A 23,427-nucleotide genomic window follows, 5' to 3' on the forward strand; every position below is an offset into this window, starting at 1 on the left:
GTTAATTGGTCAGCAGAATACGGACTATGGCGCACCAGACACAGACTTTTGTAAACCAGTCTGCTGGTGGCAGAATAATGTAAGAGAAATCAAGACATACCAGGCGGCAGCCATGTTTTACTATAATGAAGATTATAAAGGGGTAAGTTCTTTCTTACAAGCAATTTGATATTAATTGGGACATTAACAAAAATGTGTTGGGAAGGTTGATATAGCCTTTAAGTGTCCAGGAGAGACAAAGTCAGCATCATAATTGGAGGCAGACTTTAACTATTACACTAGAAAACAATTTCCTTGGGGGCCATGTTGTTTTATTACGAATCCATACTAATATTATAAATGCGAGCGTAACTCTGTCTATTTGTTACCTTTTCACAGCTAAAATGCTGAAGCGATTTTTTTGAAATTTGGCAGGCAGATAGCTTGCATCTTCAGGAAGGACATAGGCTAGGTATTATCCTGAAAATTTATAGAGTTTTCTAGGGAGCGCAAGAAGACAAATTGATTTGGTGATGCGCAGGCGCACCTCTGTTTCGCCGCGAGGCAGAGGGGAGGGGGATACACATCATAGGCTAGGCCTCCTCAAACGGGAAGACACGTGAGGGCAGACATCATTGCCGCACATATGCTATTATTAAGCTAGCAGGGATACCCGGCATTGCCCGGGATTAAAACTTGAACAAAAGACACATTAACATGGATTGAGATCTTACAGAAAATCTGTGTTACCCAAAGCAACCAATCACAGCGCTGCTTTAATTTTACCTGGGCAGTAAAGGAAATATCAACCAATCACAGTGCAGCTTTTATTTTACCTTAGCTGAGTAAGAAATTGTTTTCTTTTGATAATCGTATTTCCTATCCATTTTTTGGTCTTCCTTTAAAATGCTGCGCAGGTCAGATCTAGCGCGTACCTCTTGCAGACCTTGAGCTAGAAGCCAAGAATCATTCGGGGGGCATTTAAGATGTTAACAGTTTCGATCAGTTGACACCCGCAATAAACAGCCGACGCCCACACTGTATGAAAAGAGATCACTCCGTGATCTCTCTTCATAATACCCTGGCGCTGCAGCACATAAATGTATGCCCTGCAGCATTAAGGGGTTAATGATGCCACATTTCATTATAACCCATGTTAATCATCAATTAGTAATCATAGGGAGAATTAATCAAAAATTTAGGCTTTGTGAAGTGCTAAAATGGATGGAGGAAACTGTTGGCATATGTTGTTCTGGTGGGAAAATCTCGCTCCCATCACTAGAAGAGCCAGGAAAACCACTAAAATCTCTACTCTCGTGCGATTGCAGTGAATCACGGCGTTTTTTAAAATAGAATTAGGAAATACAATTTGTCCTTCCAGATTACGTCATTTGGTGAGGATAGGGAAGTCATAATGCCTAGTTTTTCGCCTACTTTCACAATCCAAGGTCAGATTTACCATAGAATTGGCACTTTGCTTCCTACAGATAATCAGGAACATAAGTTCTTACAGATTTATTTCATTAAGTATGAAAATAATGAAGCAAACGGCAAAAATCAAAATATTCAAGGGGTTGAAAAAGATACTGTTCTAAAAACCCAAAGAATGTTGCATAAATATAACCATCTTATCACCACTTTCAAAACTGCTTTAGATAGAATAGCGGGGGAAGATTATAAATTAGTGATGCACCCAGACCGTACACCAAGTGGAGAACACAAAAGACGATAGAGGATTCATACAGGTTTTTAAATATGATTTTCCATGACATTTCCATAACAAAATTGGTATCATGATTTTCAATGACACTTCTGGAAGTCAAAATACAGCAATCAACAGATCAGATACAAACAGAGATTACGCCTGCAACAGATAAAAAGTTAAGAGACTGTCAAGTTCATAGCTTTTATCAGCATGAAACAGTAACTCCAGCAAGAAAGTGTATATACCATATATTAACCCCTTAGTGACCAAGCCACTAAGTTTGTGCCTTAATGACCAGGGCAAATTTTGGAAATCTGACATGTGTCCCTTTCACATGGAATAACACCGTACAGGTTTTGCATATGCAAGTGACTCTGACCTTGGGTTTTTTGCCACATATTGTACTTCATTTAGGCAGTAAAAATAGACCGATAGAATTTGTCTATATTTATTAAAAGTGTCAAAATTGGGAAAATTTTCAACTGCAATATCTCAAATATGTGCAAACATATTATAGAAATGTGTTGATTATATCTATTTCCATTTATTTACTTTATTCTTGATGCACATTGAAAAAACTTTTGGTGCTTCGTATTTTGACCATTTTGGGGTTTTTTTTTTGGCAATTGTGTCACTTTAAAAAGTTTTTTTGTACAGCACACATACAAAGACTTTTACACAAAAATGGATCCCCCCGTTTGTCCCATGTTCAAAAACATACCCATTGTGGCCCTAATCTTCTGTCAGGATGCACAACAGGGTCCAAACCGAACGATTACATGATCATGACTGGAAACCGCTCATCGCGGGCCCTTGATTACTGCTCCAAGCTCTCAGCTACCTTTATTAGCGAGGAGCTAGGAGATTTTAAATTTCCCGGGATCTCCCCAGTTTCTGCGCTTGCGTCCGCCATTTTGGTGACAGGCGCATGAGCCAAAGCTGGGGAAAGGTCCACAGATAAGGATCCCATTGGAGGACATTGCCGCAGGCCTTAAGTAAGTGATTTCACCTCCCCTCACGGTTTGGAGGTGAAACTTTAGCTTTTTTTTACTTTTACGTAATAGCCGTTATCCATTGGATAACGGTGATCACGTGAAAAATAATCGCATACTGCGGCCCACCCCGTGATCTCTCCAGGCTCTCGGCTACATTTAGTAGCCAGGTGCAGGGAAATTTTAAATTACTCCGCCAATCTGTGGCTTTTGTGCATTCATCTGCCACTTCGGTAAGGTCCGTGGATATATCAGGGGGCCTTAGGTACCTAATATCCTCTTCCCTCACTAATATGATCCATGAGGGGAGATGAAACAAACGTTTTAGACTTTTAAAAACTTTTTTTTAAAACTCTTACATGATTGTGGTTATCCATTGGATAACTGCGATCATGTGACCGCGAACCACATACAGCGGTTCCTAGTGACAGCTCCCTGAGTTTTTAAATTTCCCTGGACTCCCGAACCACTGTGCGTGACGAAATGACAACTGGCGCGAATGCGCAGATGCCAGTGTCAGGTCCCGCAGGATTTGAACGCCGGGGGACGTCGAGGACGGGGGGTGACTATTCTAAGCTCCCTTTACGGATCCGATCCGTAAGAGGAGCTGAAACTTTAACTTTGGTGGCTACAGGTCCCATGGCCCGGGATGACAGCTCCAGTAAGTCAACTACGTCCAGTGACCAACAGCATGGAGCTGTCAGGTCCAGAGCCTGCAAGGTTTTAATCCCCAGAGGAAGCATGTTTTTACGTCCTCAGAGATTAAAGCCCAGCAAGCCAGGACATAAAACGGCAATGGGCTGATCACTAAGGGGTTAAGTACACGGTAAATACACTTTGAAAACGAGTTTTACAAAGGACACTTCAAAAAATCTGTAATGTTTAAGTGAAGTATTGTTTTGTCAGTAGTTAACCTAAACATTGCAGAATCTATACCTCCACAACAACAGAATTAAGTTAAGCGAGTTTGCCAAAAGTTTTTATTTTTTTTTAACAGACTTTACTCTCAGATAGAAAACAACTTGGAATATTTTGACAAACCAGCTTCTTTCATTCTGTCGATCACCCAACCATCCTCCCATCTTTAGCATGTGAACTGCAGTCAATTAACTTAAATACAAGAAAAAGTAATTTTTCAGTGATACGGGTGAAAAAAGCACCCATTCGACTCCATGACTTTTCCGGATTTCTGGAACTGCCGGAAGTGACGTCAGACGCCAGGAGTAGCGACACGAGACGGAGGCACGAGCGAGCGGGGAGCTGAAGGGGACAGCGGAGCAGCTCAGCAGCCGAAGCAGGTGCGGGGGCAGCGGCAGCCGAAGCAGGCGCGGGGGCAGCGGCAGCCGAAGCAGGTGCGGGGGCAGGAGTGACCAGTGGGACCGGAGCGCAGCAGCCGGCGCCAAGAGGCCACCAGGAGTTCAGCGGAGCAGCTGTGACAGGAGGGCAGAGTGAGCGGCCGCCGGGACAGCGGGTGACGTCACCAGGAGGAGCGGAGGAGCTGAGTATCTACCTCTGTGTGTGTTTGTGAGCTGTGTGTCTTCTGTGTATCTGGTTAGTTGTGTCTTCTGTGTGTGTGTGTGTCTGGGGGTCTAAGTGTTTGCGAGGGGGGGAAAAAAAAAAAAAAAAAAAAAATTTTTTTGACTGTTTGCGCATAAGTGTCAGCGGGTAAGAGGTTGCGCGAGAGAGGCAGCGGGTGAGGGGTTGCGACAGCGGGTCAGCAGTTGCGGCAGCGGGTCAGCGGTTGCGGCAGCGGGCCAGCGGTTGCAGTAGCGGGTCAGAGGTTGCGGCAGCGGGTCAGCGGTTGCGGCAGCGGGTCAGCGGTTGCGGCAGCGGGACAGCGGTTGCGGCAGCGTGTGAGCGGAGTGTGAGCAAGGCTATCTTCACTACTTCCACAAGTAAATTGTAGATCCCCATTAGGATGAGCTCCATGCCTGGCAATGTCATCCAGTGTGCTACTTGTGCAATGTATGCGGTCCTTGATCAGCCGATCGAGGGTGCATACTGTTGCGCAAGATGCATGCACGTTGCAAATTTAGAAGCCCAAATTCTGGATCTAAATGGGCAACTGGCAACACTGAGAGCCATTGACATCATGGAAAGGAGTTTGGTGCTCACTGAGCAGACACTCGCTGGGGTAGAGGCGGGGGCGGATGGTAGTACGGAAGAGCAGGGGGAGCAGGCAGTAAGCTGGGTGACAGATAGAAGGAGGGGTAGAGGGAAGAGAACCAGGGAGGCTAGTCCTGAACTGGCACAACCCAACAAGTCTGCACGATTGGCAGATGAGGGGGATGCCATTACAGAGCCAGCACCGCTGCAGCACGACACGCCCTCTGAACGCCAGGGGGATGACTGCTCCAGTGAGACGGGGACGGGGAGCGCAGGGCAGGCTAGACAGGTTCTAGTGGTGGGGGACTCAATTATTAGGGGGACAGAGAGGGCAATCTGCCATAAAGACCGGGATCGTCGAACGGTGTGTTGTCTTCCTGGCGCTCGAGTTCGACACATCGCGGATCGGATTGACAGGTTACTGGGAGGGGCTGGTGAGGATCCAGCAGTCATGGTGCACGTTGGCACCAATGAACAAGTTAGAGGTCAATGGAGGGCCCTCAAAAATGATTTCAGGGACCTAGGATCCAAGCTCAGGGTGCGGACCTCCAGGGTAGTTTTCTCGGAAATACTACCTGTACCTAAAGCCACACTAGAAAGGCAGCAGGACCTTAGGGAGGTAAACAAGTGGCTCCGGAGTTGGTGCAAGAAGGAGGGATTTGGGTTCCTGGAGAACTGGGCTGACTTTGCGGTCGGCTACAGGCTCTACCGTAGGGACGGGCTGCATCTAAATGGGGAGGGTGCAGCTGTGCTGGGGGAAAAGATGGCTAGAAGGCTGGAGGAGTGTTTAAACTAGGGACTGGGGGGGAGGGTAAAATGAGAAATAGTGGGGTAGCCAGTGTAATTAGTGATCTGGGTCCAAGCAAAAGGAATGGGGGACGAGCAGGGGGTGGGGTTAGTACAGTTAGAACTGACAGATCAGCCATAAGTACGAATAGCAACAAAACAAATTTAAAAAACAAAAAAAATGAAATAAATTGTATGATCACGAATGCATGAAGTCTGATCGGTAAAGTGGGCGAGCTTGAAGCAAGAATGACTGATGAAAACTATGATATGGTCGGAATTACTGAAACATGGCTTGATGATAAGTGCGATTGGGCGGTGAATTTGCAGGGGTACAATCTCTTCAGAAGAGACCGAAGGAACCAGAAAGGGGGAGGGGTATGTCTGTACGTCAAATCGAACTTGAAGCCGAGGCTACGGGAGGATATAGGGGTAGGAGACGAACAGGTGGAATCTCTGTGGGTAGAAATACAGGGAGGAAAAAACAACAAAATCCTGATAGGGGTCTTCTATCGACCACCAAAAGCAACAGCAGAAACTGAAGACTTACTACTAAGGCAGATAGAGGAGGTGTCAAAACGAAACGAAGTAATTATCATGGGGGACTTTAATTACCCAGATATAACATGGGAGAACGAAACCTGCAAATCTCGCAGGGGTGATAAGTTCTTGAGAGTAATTAAAGACAATTACCTGAACCAACTTGTGCAGGAACCAACAAGAGGGAAAGCCATTCTGGACCTAGTGCTAACTAACAAACCGGAACGTATAAAGGGGGTGCAGGTTGAGGGGCACTTGGGGAACAGCGACCACAATATAATCAACTTCCAGCTGTCAATCAATAGGATGCCTTATCAAGGAGTGACAAAGAAACTAAACTTTAGTAAAGCAAAATTTGATGAGCTTAGAACTACTATCGGTAACATTAATTGGGACAACATCCTCAAAAATATCAGTACGGAGGAAAAATGGGAAAAGTTCAAAAGGATCCTAATCGCCTCATGTGAGCAGTTCATTCCCTTCAAAAATAAAAGTAACTCAGCTAAAAGGAAACCAATGTGGCTTGACAAGACGGTACGAGGGGCAATAAACGAAAAGAAGAAAGCGTTCAAACTACTAAAGCAACAAGGCAGCGAAGAAGCGCTAAAATCATACAGGGAAAAAAACAAAATATGCAAAGATACGATTAAAACTGCAAAGGAGGAAGCGGAAAGACGGATCGCAAAAGAGAGCAGAAACAGCCCGAAGCTATTTTTCAACTACATAAACAGCAAAAGGATTTGCAGGGAGAGCGCTGGCCCTTTAAAAAACAATGCAGGAGAAATCATTGATGATGACGAAGGGAAAGCAAATCTAATAAACAGTTTCTTCTCAAGTGTGTTCACCAAAGAAAAGGAAACGCCACACGAGGTGCAGGGGAATAAAACGAACCCCTCACAAAATATCTCATACCTAACGCAGGAGGAGGTGCGGAAGCGTCTAAAGAAAACTAAAATTGATAAATCACCGGGCCCTGATGGATTACACCCAAGGATACTAAAGGAACTAAGTGACGAGATAGCTAGGCCGCTATACCTTATATTTCTAGACACTATCAAGACCGGAGTAGTACCATTGGACTGGCGCATTGTCAACGTGGTTCCAATTTACAAAAAAGGGAGCAAAAGTGAGCCTGGTAACTACAGGCCAGTAAGTCTCACTTCAGTAACGGGAAAAATTTTCGAGGGGATTCTGAGAGACGCCATCGATGAGTACCTCAAGGAGATTAAGGGAATAACTCCTCACCAGCATGGATTCATGAAGGGTCGCTCATGTCAGACAAATCTGATCAGTTTCTACGATGAAGTAAGCTCTAAGCTGGACCAGGGAGAATCTATTGATCTTGTATATCTGGACTTCTCTAAAGCCTTTGACACCGTGCCACATAATAGGCTAATATACAAAATGAGGCAGCTCGGACTGGGCGAAAACGTGTGTAAGTGGGTAAAAAATTGGCTCAACGATAGAAAGCAGAGGGTGGTAATAAATGGTTCGTACTCTGATTGGACCACAGTCGCTAGCGGGGTGCCACAGGGTTCAGTATTAGGCCCCACTCTGTTCAACATATTTATTAATGACCTGATAGAGGGGCTGCACAGCAAAATATCAATATTTGCAGATGACACAAAATTATACAATGTAATTAATGCAACGGAGGACAATGTGCGGCTACAAACGGACCTGGATAAGCTGGGGGCTTGGGCAGAAAAATGGCAAATGAAGTTCAATGTTGAAAAATGTAAGACTATGCACATGGGTAAGAGGAACGGATGTCACAAATATTCACTTAATGGGGTACCACTAGGGAAAAGTGATATGGAAAAGGATCTGGGGGTATTAGTGGATAATAGACTAAACTGGAGTAACCAATGCCAGTCAGCCGCTGCAAAGGCAAATAAAGTCTTGGGGTGCATCAAAAGAGGAATAGGGGCAAAGGACGAGAACATCATCCTCCCACTATATAAGGCACTTGTCAGACCTCACATGGAATACTGCGTACAATTCTGGACACCGGTGCTCAGGAAAGATGTCACAGTGCTTGAGGGGGTTCAAAGAAGAGCGACTAAACTAATACATGGAATGACGGGACTGGAATACCCAGAGAGGCTATCAAAATTGGGACTATTTACTCTAGAAAAAAGAAGGTTAAGAGGCGACCAAATAACCATGTATAAGTACATGAGGGGACAACACATGGATCTCTCCCGCGATCTGTTTACACCCAGGACCACGACGGTAACAAGAGGACATCCGCTACGATTAGAGGAAAGTAGGTTTCATCACCAACATAGAAAGGGGTTCTTTACTGTAAGAGCAGTTAGACTGTGGAACTCTCTACCGGAGGAAGTGGTGATGGCAAAATCCATAGAGGAGTTTAAAAGGGGACTTGATGTCTTTCTGGAGAAGAAGGATATTACAGGATATAAATATTAGGTTAAGTGTCAATCCTGGTATATAGGCAGGTAGGAATTATTAGGGGTTGATCCAGGGAACAGTCTGATTGCCATTAGGTAGTCGGGAAGGAATTTTTTCCCCAAAAGGGCTAATTGACTTCTGGCCTTGGGGTTTTTTGCCTTCCTCTGGATCAACACAGTAGGATAGACAGGCTGGACTAGATGGACAATGTCTTCATTCGGCCTTACATACTATGTTACTATGTTACTATGACAGAAAACAAAAATCCATGACAAATCAGAAAGTTCTATAACATTTCCAGGTATTCCATGACTTTCATCAAATTCCATGTTACCCAACATGGAAAGAAATAGTGGATGAATTGATGTTGAAACAAAACGCTTCTGATAGACATGATATAATGTCAAGAGTTTTTAGATGAAAAGTTAAAAAACTAAAAGAAAAATATATGGAGAACTGTTGTGCTTTATGTATTTCATAGAATGGCTGAAGCGCGGCTTACCACATGTCCACATTTTACTTTGGTTGAAAGACAAGTTGACACCCAATCAAATTGATAACATCATCAGCGCTGAAGTACCTGATTCAAGCAGTGACAAGGCACTATATGACATTGTTGTTAAAAATATAATTCATGGTCCATGCTGCCCTGAAAATCCCCCATTCGCTTGCTTCAAAGATATACAAAGAGACTATTCACAATGAAAACACATAAACCCTAAACCGAGGAAGAGCACCAGCAGTCGGAGGTCAAAGTCGAAAAGATAAAGGAGTTGCTGTTGCAGTAGCCTCCTCTGGAATAGCCGCCACGCTGTTTGATGGTGGACGAACAGCGCATTCAGTACTTAAGCTGCCAGTGAACTTAACTCATGAGGAAACACCAGTTTGTAACATCAGTAAAAATAGGGAATGTTGCAGCAATGTAAGCTGTTAGTTTGGGACGAAGGTACAATGTCCCATAAAAGAGCAATCGAAGCACTAAATCGGTCCATGAAAGATATTAATGGCAACAAAAGTATCGTGGGAGGGATGGTGGTATTGATCGCTGACGATTTTAGACAGACTCTACCTGTAATAACTCGGGGCACACCGACAGATGAAATAAATGCATGTTTAAAGGCATCTATGTTATGGCAGCATATAAAAAAATTTAGCCAAACTACAAATATGCGAGTCCAGCTGCACAACAACACAGAATCAGGGCAATATGCGGCTGCTCTTTTGAAAATCGGTGAAGATTGTTTCGCAACAGATACTTACGGTATGATTGGATTAAATGATGAATTCTGTAAAGTTGTTCATACTACAGAGGAACTGATAAGCAAGGTTTACTCTGAACTACAACCCAATATTGGGAATAAAGAATGGTTGTGTCAAAGGGCAATTTTGGCACCAACTAATGAAACTGTAGGGCAGATGAATGAAAAAATTATTTCACAAGTCGAAGGAGAAATTGTAAAATATCTATCAGATAATGTTATGGACACTGAATATATCACCTGATACCCTGTAGAGTTCCTTAACTCTATGGAATTGTCAGGAGTGCCTTCCCATAAACGGAGGTGGTGTTCCAGTCCTATTAATGCATAATCCTAATGCGCCAAAACTATGCAACAACACATGATTACAAATTGCATAACTGGAGCAAAATATTGTAAGAGCCATTATTATGACTGGAATAGCAAAAGGAGAAAGTGTATAATTCCACGCATTCCGATAATACCGACAGATTTGCCTTTTCAATTCAAAAGGCTGCAATCCCCTCTAAAAAATACCATTTGCGATGACGATCAATAAGGCTCAAGGGCAAACACTTAAGGCAGCAGGTGTACATTTAGAAAAAATATCTTTTTCTCATGGGCAATTGTATGTATACAGCCCACAAAACCTTTATATCCTAGCAAAAGATGACAAGACCAAAAACTAACAGAGCCGTGCTAACAGCAGATTAACTAACAGTATGACATAACTGTGCTGACAGCGTATCGCTGTTACATTCCTTTCACTATTCAGACTTTTTACGTTTCAATATACAGCAAAACACAGATTAGAGAAAAAATACAAGCTAGTATAGAATAAAAACTTCTGAAACAAAATGATACTTTCTAATTTAATGAAAATTTGTTTTTTTATTGTTTTCTTTCCTTTTTTACATATGCAACTTACGTGATGATAGAATCAGTTTTAACACTGTATGATTTACAACATAATTATTGAATTTTTTTCTGATACTTGAGTCTTTTGTCATTCTTTAAGTATTTATTTGTGTCTCGAGTGGACTTTGGGTGTTCTTGGATGACGACCTTCGAATCATACCCACTGAGTATGTGCTAATAATGTAATGTACCACGAAGCTCCCAAAGTAAAGTGATGTGTGAATGATATGTGCTTCACGAGGTCCCGGGCTCAAAACTAGCATGAGTTAAATACAACTCACATGACAGCTGACGTGTTAAACTAACAAAAACTAGAGTTGGACGGTAAAGAAATAGTTCAAGACTGCTTCATACAAACTCTTACACACCGCAGACTGTACTGGGCTGTGTTTGGTGCCTTTATGCACTTTGGATTTTCATGGATGAAACAGTGCAGCACATAATGCCATTTGTCCAGGATTTTCACGGACGTCATCAAAGAAAGCTCTGAATGCAACCTCCGATGTGGATGTGAACACAGCCTTACACCAAGAAAAACCCTTAAGGCCGGTTTCACACGGCCAAGAATCTCTTGGAATGTATCAACCATTGTTTTTAATGGGGCAACAAAACATATTGCACATAGTGCGATGTGCATGCGAGGTTCCCCACTGAAAATAATTGGAAACACTTGCCGATCCTCTAATGCGCCTGAAAGCCATGCTGGAGTGTCACTACTTCACAACAGTGATGGGAGGTGTTTTTGCTAGAAAAATGCCTTGCATCAGCATAAAAATGCCCATTGGCGAGCACCATCTCAGGGTTTCTTGGCCTGAGATCACACTCGGCAGTGTGTAGGTAGCCTAAAAGTGTGCTACTCACTATATAAGCATTTTAAAATAAAGGCAGTGACCTAGTAGCAATTATTGGCTCATCTACATGACATCATTTTTATTAGTATGAGTTGACATTTTTTTTTCACATTTTCTTATGAGTAATCAGTTTTACTGAGACTGCAGCAAACATAAAAATGTTACAAACTGTATAGGAAACATGCAAGGAACCGTATTACTTCAGCACCGCACAGATGCACTGGTATATACTGGTATGTACTGGCTCTGGGTTTGCTCCAGAAGTGAAGAATGAAAATGTACAACAGGATTTTCAGTGCTTTTCCCCCATAAGCATTGACAGTAGATGGATTGCATATATCTTCAATGGCTGGTCAGTGGGACCCCACCTGGTACTTAGACCTTACTCCCTTTTCCTTGTTGTTGGATCCAAGCTATCAGAAGTCAATGATCAGACATTAATGGCAGATCTAATCTAATAAATATGTTTCCAGTGGTGGAAAAACCTTTTAATGGGTGATTTCACTCACCAAGTTTTTTTGGAAAAAACACTACAAATTTTGCTCCAGTTTTTTATGTGGATAAGGCAAAAAGAAGAAACATAATTACTCTTTTTTTGTCTTTCCTTTCAGATTCCGATGCGGTCTCTTTATGGGGCACCATGGGCACACCCTTTGTGTGTGTCGGGGGGGGGGGGATTAAAAGTCAAACCAATATACTCATGCGATGGCAAAAAAGGCAAGCGAGGGGAAAAAAAACCTACAAAGAACTGCCTTTCATAACGCCCTACTGATCTACACAGCCGCGGCGGGGTAACATGCAACTAAATCCCCCCAAAAAGGGTTTTTAATAGCTTTTTTTTTTTAAAAAAGACTAATAGGTGGCCTAAACTTAAACTGGATAGTCTTAAAATTTGACAAATTTCCTATTTAGCGAAGCTTCTGTGATAAGTCCGGCCCATTTTAAGGCTGTCTAGTTATGTGTGTGTAAATACGGAGTGAGTACGCTTTTAAAAAATGCAACAGGCGCCGTATACGTACGGAATACGCAGTGGTTCGGTCTGTGAATACACTGCATATTGAGCCCTAACCTTTAGACACCGGTAGTAAAGGAGCTCCTCAGTTTTCCAGTCAAATCCAGAAGTGAATTAACAAAGAATTTGTAATACGGGCGCCCTCGCACGGGCGTATTTGTGCACACAGTGCACAGGCAAAAGAAGCCACTGAATCGGTGACATCTGTGCTGTAGCTCACATTTAACCCTTTCCAATCCAGTTTGTATTCTGGTTTTCCTAGGGGGCTTACTCTTTCTCTGTTGTTATACAACAGTGCTACCTGCTGGCTAAAGCCAGTACTGCATGAGGTGACACATTGGATAGGCTCCAAGATCAGAGAGGCCGGCAATATACAGTAAGAGAACCCCGACGGATGTCTTCCAACATTGGAGCTGTACAGCCTTAAATCATAATGTCTTAAGACGTCAAACAGGGGATTGGAAAGGGTTAAAATCTGCCTTCACTAAAAAATAAAGGAAGTATTACGTCCTTTTAGATTAGCGTGTAAATGCTGCGTGTCAACACGCATGAGAAGCAGATGGCGGCGCGCTGTATTTCTCAGTGTACCACGCAGTGTGAGACCCATACTTTTGTATACAACGCTGTCCATCCGCAATACACTGTATATGGTGGCGATTCGCGAGCAGCCCTGCTATAAACATACGCGGTCGTGCGTTTCCGTACGCGGTCTGTCAGCTCACACGGACTGGTAGGAGGCTACGGCCGTGTGAACGAGCCCTTAGAGTGGCGCTGCGGTCGGCGCCCGTACAGTCGCTGCGGCCGCCACTGACATTGGTGGTACTTGCGGCCAGTATGGACGGTACAGAGGGATTGTCTGAGGTACATGCTGGGGCTCTCCATCTTTGGGCTACAGAGGCTCATGTGCTATCAGTACTTCTCCTCAGAGGGCGGCAGGTCGGACCCCGCAGCCGGCTGAGGGCGGCTATGGCTGACATCTCCGCACTACTTTCTGTCACTGCAGCCGCCTGTGAGGCGGACGAGCGGCTCCTGCTCCCCGTCAGCTGGATGTAGAGCAGCGGCTCCTGCTCCCCGCCAGGTGGACGAGCGGCTCCTGCTCCCCGTAGATGTACTCGGCGCTCTCCCCGCTTCTCCCTCCAGCAGTGAGTGGAGCAGACCCGAGCAGCCTCACATCTCTCCCGCCTTCCTCATCTCCCAGCCCCCAGCTAATGAGCCCAGCCCTTAGCTCCATCATCCCGGGGACAGTATCCCAGCGACTCCCAGTCACCACCAGCGTCTCCCATTCATCACCAGCAACATCCCGGCGCCGCTGCCATTCACCAGCAGGGACAGGACGAGGAGCAGCGCCAGGTGCGCACAGACCCCCCTGACTGCAGCGCTGTCCCCGGCTGCGGGCACTTTACCCGGACTGACAATGGCGGAAGCGGTGTGCGCGGACCGGCCAGCCGTGTAGCTGCTGCACCCGGGAGATGAGGAGTTTGTGTGGCACTGCTGGCATTTAGACACTACTGGGGCTCCGCGACACCTGCCAGCTCCATCACTAGGCAATGTGGCCATAGGAGAGCAGGGGGCTGAGGTCCTCTTAGCATGGAGCCCCCGGCAGAAAGTCCGTGCCGGGCAGCAGAATACCTGAAGGAGCTCAACAAGATCATTGAGACCCAGCAGGAGCTTCTGGAGAGGCAGAAGAAGAGGATTGATGAGCTGGAGGAACAAGTGAGCAGCCTGTACAATGAGAAAGCCTGCCTGCAGGAGGAGCACCACAAGCACCTGGTCACCTGCAGGCTGCACCAGGCGGCCGCTGCCTCCGGCGGGCTCAGCTCCATCAAGGAGAATGACAAGTGAGTACATAAGGGGTGAAGATAGGGGGCGCTGTGACACCTGTTGCTGACAGCTTGTGTTGTGCTGTACTTATCGTCCACCAGGTGGCAGTGTCGGGGGGAAAGCGCGGGAATTGTGGTGATGGTGCAGTTTGTGTGCTGAGGAGATCTGTGAGGGCGGATTATACGGGCTGAGAGAGATATTACACGGGGAACATACATTCTCAGTGGGGACAAATATCAGTAATATCCCCCAAATACTGTGGGGTGCTTCGTATTCCTCGAACCTGTGGTTCACATTCACCATTAAACCGTGACATGTCGCCTTCTCTTCGACAGTTTGTGCTGAGGAGATCTGTGAGGGCGGATTATACGGGCTGACAGAGATATTACATGGTGGATATACGTTCTCAATGGGGACAAATATCAATAATATCCCCCAAATACTGTGGGGGGCTTCGTATTCCTCGAACCCGGGGTTCGCATTCACCATTAAACCCTGACATGTCGCCTTCTCTTCGACCCTCCTTGTCATGTTTCACCCTGTGATACGTGGCATTTCCTGCTACCCCATAACAACGCTCCTGTCAGGACCGTCGTTGCAGAAATCGGCGCAGTTTGTTGAGCTTTACAAATACCATTTCCCCCCCATACTTGGTCCGTATGTTGCAGCGTATTAGCAATGGATGCAGGGAGTCCCTCCATCCATGCCTGGTGCTTCCTAATGGCAGCGTGCTGTCGATATCCCTTCTGTCACTCCTTACTATATCCATATGTTCTCCGTATACCGGACGGCACCGACCCGTCCAGCCATGACTGATGAGCGCTCTGTGGTAGTAATATATACCATCGCAGGGAGCGAGGAAACAATGTGTGTTTATATAGATCAGTCACTGAGGTATGACTGATATATATAGAAGTGTGTCGTAAGAGCTGACACTCCGTCACACTAAATACCCCGACGGATCACAAAGCAATCCGTGTTATTTAATTACAGGACACACGCAGAACACGAGTGCCATAATCTGCGTAATTAATTTCAGATCAAACATGTCAGATGTGAGGACGCTGCAGGAACTGGTGGCAGATCAGAGGTTCCCCGGTGCTTCATTCATAATCATCCCATTATCTTCCCATTTATAGCCTAAAATCATACAATTCATCAAGTGAAAGTGAATATAAAGTGATTGCCGGAGTTGGGGGATCTGACAGGAGGGAGATAAATATGGGTGACGTGAAGCATTCCTGGTCATAACATATCATTAATTCATTCACAATTGGAATTATTATACCCCATCATTTATGGAGCCGAGTGTAATTTGGCCATGAAGCTGAATGCTCCATTATAGTGTGGGGAGGATATTTCATTTTAACTTGGCAGTGACAGGGAAAACTGCAGAGGAAAATTCCATGTTTCCTCATGTCTTTCATGATATTCAAAAGAAACCCCCAATGTTGAAGAGGGGGGTACGCTGGTAATTGGGGAAGCTCAGGCAGCGGGTATTGAGGAAGGGAAACCACTTGCCAGGATTTCTGTAGTAATAAGCGATGAAGGGATTAATCCCTTTTTTGTTTGCTGTGTTTTTTAGGACATTTTCATGCAGCCGAGAATATCGCGCCAGATTTGTGCATTGCGAAACCCACAAATCCCGCACCAATATGAGCCCCATTCTTTTGAATGCAATCATATACATGAGCGATTTTTATCCGCACCGCCTATCTTTGGGTGTGCCCTTGCATCACATCACCCATTGTTTTCAATGGCGTCAGCGGCAGCATCGCACCATGTACTAGGTGCATGCAGTGTGATGCAAAGTGTCCCCATTGAAAACAATGGGGGTAACTCTGCGATCCTTCGCCGCGGCTGTCACTACTTCCCCAAAGCGAAGTGGTTTTGAGATAAAAATGTATCGCATTCACAGGGAAATCACATGTTGGCTAATGTGTTCACCCGTGTGAAGTTAGCCGAGTTGTTTCTTATTTGTATATGGTGTAGAAGTGGGCACGGGCCTGGGCACAGATGGGGTCAGAGTCCTGGAGTTGGTAGAAATGTACCAGCTTCGGCTTCAATATCAAAATATTAAATGAGTCTGCATGCATTGAGCGGACTACATAGGTGCACGCTAAGTAGTCCTCATATTCTACGCATAGAACGGGAGGACTACCTAGCAGGTACCTCAGTGCATTCAGCGGCTGGTTTGAGCGCTGACAATGGGGGAATGGCAGGACGGTAAGCATAAAACTTACATCCCTGGACTCAACGAGTCAGCTACTTTGAGTCCATCAGCTTAGCTTATAGGGCTCAAACTAGCTGATAGATTCTATTTAAAGGGGTTTTCCGAGTTAACCCCTGTTAAGACACATTGGTGGCAGTGAGAGGCTGAGTTTTATTAAAAAAACCAAAACATAATTCCTCACCTCTCTGCTGTCATATTGACCCCTCGCCCCGAGCTCCGATCCTGCAGTGCTTTGTTTATTCTGTCTGTAGCCATCACCTGAGTTGTTTAACCACATGACCGCTGCAGCCAATAGCAGCCCCAAGAAGGACGTCATCAATGATGTCCCATAAACCTGCCTTCTACATTAGAAGCCCAAGTGACAAGTTCACGGGACGTCACCAGGCCTTCTGACTGGGTCACGTCACCTATCAGATGCTGCGGCACAGGACTGCCGAAACAAATCTGCCTGTCACTGCGGAGGTCGCTTCCCTCTTGGTGACGTCAGAATAAATGGAGAGCTGGCTGAGTATGGAAGGTTGGCGCTCCATTCATTTTAATGGGGCTGACAGAAGTACCTCCTAAAACCCCCGAATTCTACGTTATATTGCATGACTTCTGAAATATATTTCATAGACTTTAATTTCTTAAGAATCTGTTTGGTTATAACTTCTACACATTTGTCATGTGTAGTACAGCATGTGAGGAGACAGTGCATGGCGGTAAAGAGCACCAAGAAGACAATGCTTGTATCCTAAATCATAACACAGCATATCAGCACAGGGCACATGAATGTCATAGAGGGGTTCCCCCCTCCTTCGGTATTCCCTTCTGTGAGACAGAACGGAGAGCCACTCTGTACAAGCAGCCACCGTTTTGGCCGTCCTTGTATCATCTGAACAGCCGCCATTGAATATTCTGTTTCCCGTGCAACCGCTGCAGGTTAAATGTCTGGCTGGCCGTTCTTTTCCCCCGGCAAAATCCACTGTTTGTCAAGGGTGTCAGGAACGGAATCTGGAGTGAACAGGTGATTCTCCTGAGGGCCACATTCAGTAATAGGGTTGCCTCTGATTGTTTACAAGGAACTGGCAGTGGATGCTACTCACCCCTGGCATCCATATGTACCGGTTCTGTTGTTACTATTCGGAAAGAAAATATAATTGCTGGAAATCTCCATTGCAGATTGTACGAGAGCAGGTGTCTGAGCGGTTGTTATTCAGCCAACAACACAAATTTTGCCTTCAGATAGAATGAACCAAATGCAATTGTTTTGGCATGATCGGTCATGAATACTGAGAACAGTTGCTATTGTTTCTTTCACATGTATTCAGAATATCGTTCTAGTGTGTCTACGGTTTGGAGGCGCTTCTACCAAATTACTGTATAGAATGTAATTGATACCTTATATATTTTCAAAGAGGAAACTACCAATGCATACTGCTTTCTGATCTCGTACTCAATTGGGATTAATGGCTCTGGAGACATCTCAGGTCCCCTTCCTTGGAAATCCTGCCCCCTGCTGGATAGTTTCTTATTCAGTTGTTTTGGGTGGTTTGTTATTTTGTTGCTTTGTAGTCAAGCACTGGAGGACCGCTGGAGAACAAATATCGACCAGTTGCTAATGTACCTAGAAATGTAGCTTTTTTTCGTTTGTTGTCTCTTCATGTCTATAGAGCGTCGTATTGCTTGGCTACTAAAATATGAAATTTGCTGTAGGAGTAGTATAAATAAGCTATAAAGTGTACATTAAATGTGTTTACTCATGTGCTGGAGGCACTAGCGAGAGATCTGGGAACCTAATTTCAAGGCAAATTGAATTTTACTATAAGACGCTTATATGTTAACAGTTCATATATATGGCCTGCAAAGACGGAAGGTGGATCAAGGGTAATGCCCACTCAAAGCAAGCACTGGCTAACATCCAGGCACAAACTTTCAGACAGGCCACAATGGATCATCCATCAATACTATTGTTTACTGATGAGTCTTGAACATTAGTGTACAGTTTTTGTTACCTGACAAACAAAGCCTAAAACAAGTCCCGAAACTGTATTTTTAGACATTCCTATAAACATTAGCATTGCTTGATAATCCATTGTGATGGCCACTACAGCACTAAAAGGTGAGCCTTCATGATTAATTTTTCCGTTCCTTTTACAATTGCTCTTACGTACCGACCTTATTAGCCTGTTCTGTAATTACCTTTTTTTGGCCTTCCATTTAGTACATTAACAGTTCAGGAACAGAACATTTGTTGCAGAGTTTTAGTGTGGATTGCACATTAAAATTTGCAACAGAGTATTGTACAATTCATGAGGGTGGAGTTAAACACGGTTTACAAGCATTGGTAGAAATCCATTCACATTGGCAAGAAGATGGCAGATTTTAATGCAACATTTATTACAAGGTACTATATTCTGCTGTGGATTTGCTACAGATTTGGCCACAAATTCAAGTCTATTGAGAAAGCTGAAATTTACCATATAATCAGTATGTTAATCCATCCAGCTTTAATGTAGATTTTCACTGGATTCTGCTGCGGACTTTGGATGTGAACCTAGCTTTAGCAGCCTGGAGGGGATTTAAGGATAGCTGCAGGGACTGTATTTAAGACCGTTTGGATTGGACACAGGTGGTGTATTGTCTGCCAAAAGTCTGTGCTCTGTTTTCAGATCACTCTGTAAGCAGGAGCTATTCTTTATTTTCTATACTCGGTAATTGTGGTTTATATTGTTCTTAAAGTGGTTGTCCAGTGGTAAACTATTGATGGTCTGTCTTAAGGATAGACCATCATTAGTGGATCGGTGATGTCTGCTGTCTGGGATTCCCACAAATCAGCTGTTCTCAGGTCAGTGTGCTTGTGCACTGAGCTAAGTTCTACAGTAAGCAGACAGCTCTGCTCTGACTGTAGTGGTGGGGCTAGGTATTACAGTTAAAATTCCCATTCAGGTGAATGGGAACTTTGAATGAAATACCAAGTGAGGCCACTGTAGTGAGAACAGAGCTGTCTGCTTCCTGCAGAAATCATTTTAGTGAGCACAATGGCAGGTGGACAGATGATCAGTGCGGATCCTGGATGGCAGACGCCCTCCGATCTAGAATAATTTAGAATTTGACAACCTCTTTCAATATTATATAAAGTGCCTTGAAAAGTGGAGGAGCATTTTACCTTCTTGTAATTTTACAAAGGATTTAATATAATTCTGCATTTCTTAGTAAAACAAATAACATAAATAATGAACATGTGCATAACTGTGTAATTAGGATAATAGGTAGGAGCATGTGACAAAACATGCCATGTGGACTTATTGCCGTTACCCAGCGATAAAGGTGGATACATTGATTTAGCTTAGGTAGTCAGTTTTATTAAAGTGTTCGATGTTTAATCTGTAGTAAATGAGCTAGCATAGCATGTGCCAATGGATTTGTTGCTGGCTGTAAAGCCATTTGACAATTGTGGTTAGTGGAGGACAGGGTGATGGAGTGGCTCTGGTTTCACTACAGAGAGTCAGTCTTTTTCTGATTATTCTATTTAACGATATTATTGGGTTTGCTATAAATGTTATATGAGGGCTGGAAACATGAATGATTCTCATGTTACATCATTCCTATAGAAAATCAGAAGAAAACAGAAGACATTTGTCTGCTACGATCTTCCTGATTGCAAGATTATTCATAAAGGCTTATTTATATGAGTGTGTCTGCAAAAATCAGATGCAAAAAAGAAAAAAATGACAGCACACAGATGCTGTGGCCCCCGGGAGCGGGACACCCTGTGATCAGCTTATAAGAAGGGGACCCTAACCAGCAAAAGAAAGGATTGGTCCACATATGGCTCTACAGTCCTAGACAATGGCATTGTCAGCATGTGCAAGTGAAGAGATTTGTAACAGAGACTTCAAGGCTGTCACGGTGAAACCACATGCTACATATGGCCAAACCACGCTCACCCGTTGCAGACAATGACTGCACAATTTACCTGCAAAATCGTGAGGCCATTGGTTGCTGTGAGTGGGCGTGGCTTGGCCGAAACTACCCAGCCGCAGCATAGCCCGCTAATATGTCATCAGTAGGTCAGAGGTATTTAATAAACCTAATTGTTGTTGCCAGTTGTATTGCTTTGTGTACAGTATGATACAGCATCCACGAAGCTCCGAGGATCATCACATAGCATGTAATATTTTTATGGCTGCTACCCGATGGCTAAAATTTACAGTACAATATAGATATATGAGACTTTGAGTTAATGGAGTTCTAGTCTTGTGCGTTTTCCTTGCTGTGAGCACGTCTTCTACAAGAGCTGTGATAAAACTGGCTGGGAAAATGAAAAAGGAGATAAAGAGGTCCAAGTAATAGTATCATAAGCACCTATGTTCTTTGGTGGTCCTGAGACTGAGGGACAGGCTGAAATATTGTGCAATTATTTTTTTAGTTGCCATGGCAACCTCACTCCTGTGCAGAAAGTTGTAGAGGTGATATCTGGTTCTGTCATGACCACTGTTCTTTACATAAACAGCAATCATTTCTTTTTTTTGTTAACTGTTTTTAAGGATTACAGCTTTAAAGCATCAACAAGCATGGGTAACGGAGGATGGGGAGAAGGAGGTTAGGAAAAGCAGACAATCATACCATATTGGTAGATGGAGTAAACATATCCATAATAAAAATAGATGTTAACGACAAGAAAGTAATCATAAAAACTTACATGAACAATCTTAGCACAAGATGTCTAACATAAGAAACTGCTTACAGAGAGCTGCTTGTAGAGGAAATAAAAAAGCATTCCCTAATCAACATTCTCATATGTTAGTGAAAATAGGGTGAGGTCTTGCAAGTGAAGAGTTAAATAGTTGACTAGTCATGGGCAAGTATAAGGCCTCATGTCCACTGGCGATATTTCACTGTGTAACCCGCATGCAAATAACTCAATGAACGCTTTCCATAGGATAACTATAGAAAGTGCAGGCCGATGTACACGAGCGGAAAATCGCGGCGATTTTCCGCTCGCATCTAAAAATCGCGGCATGCTATGATATTCCGCGATGAACCTATTATAATGATGGGTTCATCATGGAAAATCGCGGTGACAAAGTGTTCTCACACAGCGGTATATCACAATGCCAACGGGCAGGCGGGCTTAAGTGATAAAGCACACCTAACATTTCTAGTGACTTTTAAAAATAAGCTGCTATTTATGTGCACAGGTGAAATAACACTATATCTGGCCGCTATATGACTTTGGCCGGTCTCACACGACTGGATAGGAATTGCGGATTCCACTATGTCTAGAGGATAGAAGGTTTCTACACAACATGGAAGGGGGTTCTTTACTGTAAGAACAGTGAGTCTATGGAACCTTCTACCTGAGGATGTGGTGATGGCGAACTCACTAGAAGAGGACAAGAGGGGCCTGGACGCCTTTCTTGAGCAATACAATGTAGGCCTAAAAATAACAGAAAAAACTGTAAACTTATTAATAAGACAAATAGAAGAGGTGTTATAACGCAATGAAGTAATTATTATGGGAGACTTTAAATATCAGGGTATTAAATGAGAAGGTGAAACCTGTGAATCTTACAAGGGCAATAAGTTATTGAGAACAATCAGGATAACTTACCTTACCCAACTTGTACGGGAGCCAACTAGAGGGAGGATCATTTTGGACTTATTATTAACCAACAAACCAGAAAATACTGATCACAACATATCATTCGATAGGAAGCCTTACCAGGGAGCGACAAAAGAACTAAACTTTAGCAAAGCAAAATTTGGTCAGCTTAGAATTACTCTCAGCAACATTAACCCCTTGAGTGGCAGGTTTATTATTACCATGTCGTGCCTCAGAGGGAAGGTTTTTTTAAATAAGTCAACAATGCAATTTTTGTATTTATTAACCCCTTGAGTAGCACGCCCAGAAAATCTCCAGGGTTGCTACACTGACGATGCAGTTAACCCCTTCCCTCCATATGACGTAAGGGTACGTCATGGGAGCAGGGTACTTCCCGCAAAATGTCGTACCCTTACGTCATAGGGATAGCGCGAAATCATGATAGATCTCGTGCTATCCGGCAGCAGGAGCAGGCTGTCGCTGATAGCTGGCGTCCTGCTGCAACAGCGGGGGTGCATTGGAGATGCGCCCCCCCCCCCCCCGCTGTTAACCACTTTCCTGCTGCGATCTAGTTAGAAAGGGTTCACAGAAGGAGTGCGTGACTTCAGCCGGCTCTCGCGATGTTATTGCAGGGTGCCCGGCTGGTTACCATGGCAACAGGACGTCAGATACCGGTGTCCTGTATTGCCAGTGCCTGTGATCGCTGTAATAAGCGATAAGGCATTGCGGGAGAGAAGTCCTGCAATGCCTTATCACAGTGATCATCAGTGCTATGCTGTATGTCCCTCAGAGGGACACAGATAGTGTGAAAAAAAATCTAAATAATATACAAAAAGTAAAAATGTAAAAAAAAACTCATGGTGATAACACAACTTTTCTTAAGCCAATTGCTATAGAAACTCAGAGAGATGGTAATTGGAGAAGAACTTTACTCATATGAGACCTATTGGATTCTTACCATTCAAACACCTCACCAAATGGGCTTATTCCATACGGTATTCCAAAGATAGACTTTTATCACCTAACCATACAATAGGTGATAAAGGTCTCATCGGTGGGGGTCTAAGACCCCCACTGGTCCCGAGAACTGGGATTCTGCTCCCACTCCTCATTGCAGGCTCACTGCATCACCCACCATGGAAAAAAATAAATGAAGCAGTGATCGCGCATGTACGGTGCTCTTCCATTCACCTTCAGTGGGGCTGATGGAGATAACCAAGCACATTTACTGAGCTACTTCTGTC

General features: G+C 44.1%; 1 protein-coding gene across 2 annotated transcripts in view; it reads left to right on the forward strand.

Moving 5' to 3' along the window:
* Positions 1-14,083: 14,083 nt before the first annotated feature.
* Positions 14,084-23,427, forward strand: part of IQSEC1 (IQ motif and Sec7 domain ArfGEF 1) — a 566,448-nt gene continuing 557,104 nt past the window's right edge. The window contains exon 1 of one of the 2 annotated variants that reach the window (XM_066596453.1): positions 14,084-14,380. In XM_066596453.1, coding sequence (XP_066452550.1) covers positions 14,130-14,380 — 251 coding nt within the window. In that variant the 5' untranslated portion in view covers positions 14,084-14,129. The remainder of the gene's footprint in view (positions 14,381-23,427) is intronic. The other variant, XM_066596449.1, reaches the window with a different exon arrangement.

The sequence above is a fragment of the Eleutherodactylus coqui genome, chromosome 3, assembly GCF_035609145.1.
Source record: "Eleutherodactylus coqui strain aEleCoq1 chromosome 3, aEleCoq1.hap1, whole genome shotgun sequence".
NCBI lineage: Eukaryota > Metazoa > Chordata > Amphibia > Anura > Eleutherodactylidae > Eleutherodactylus > Eleutherodactylus coqui.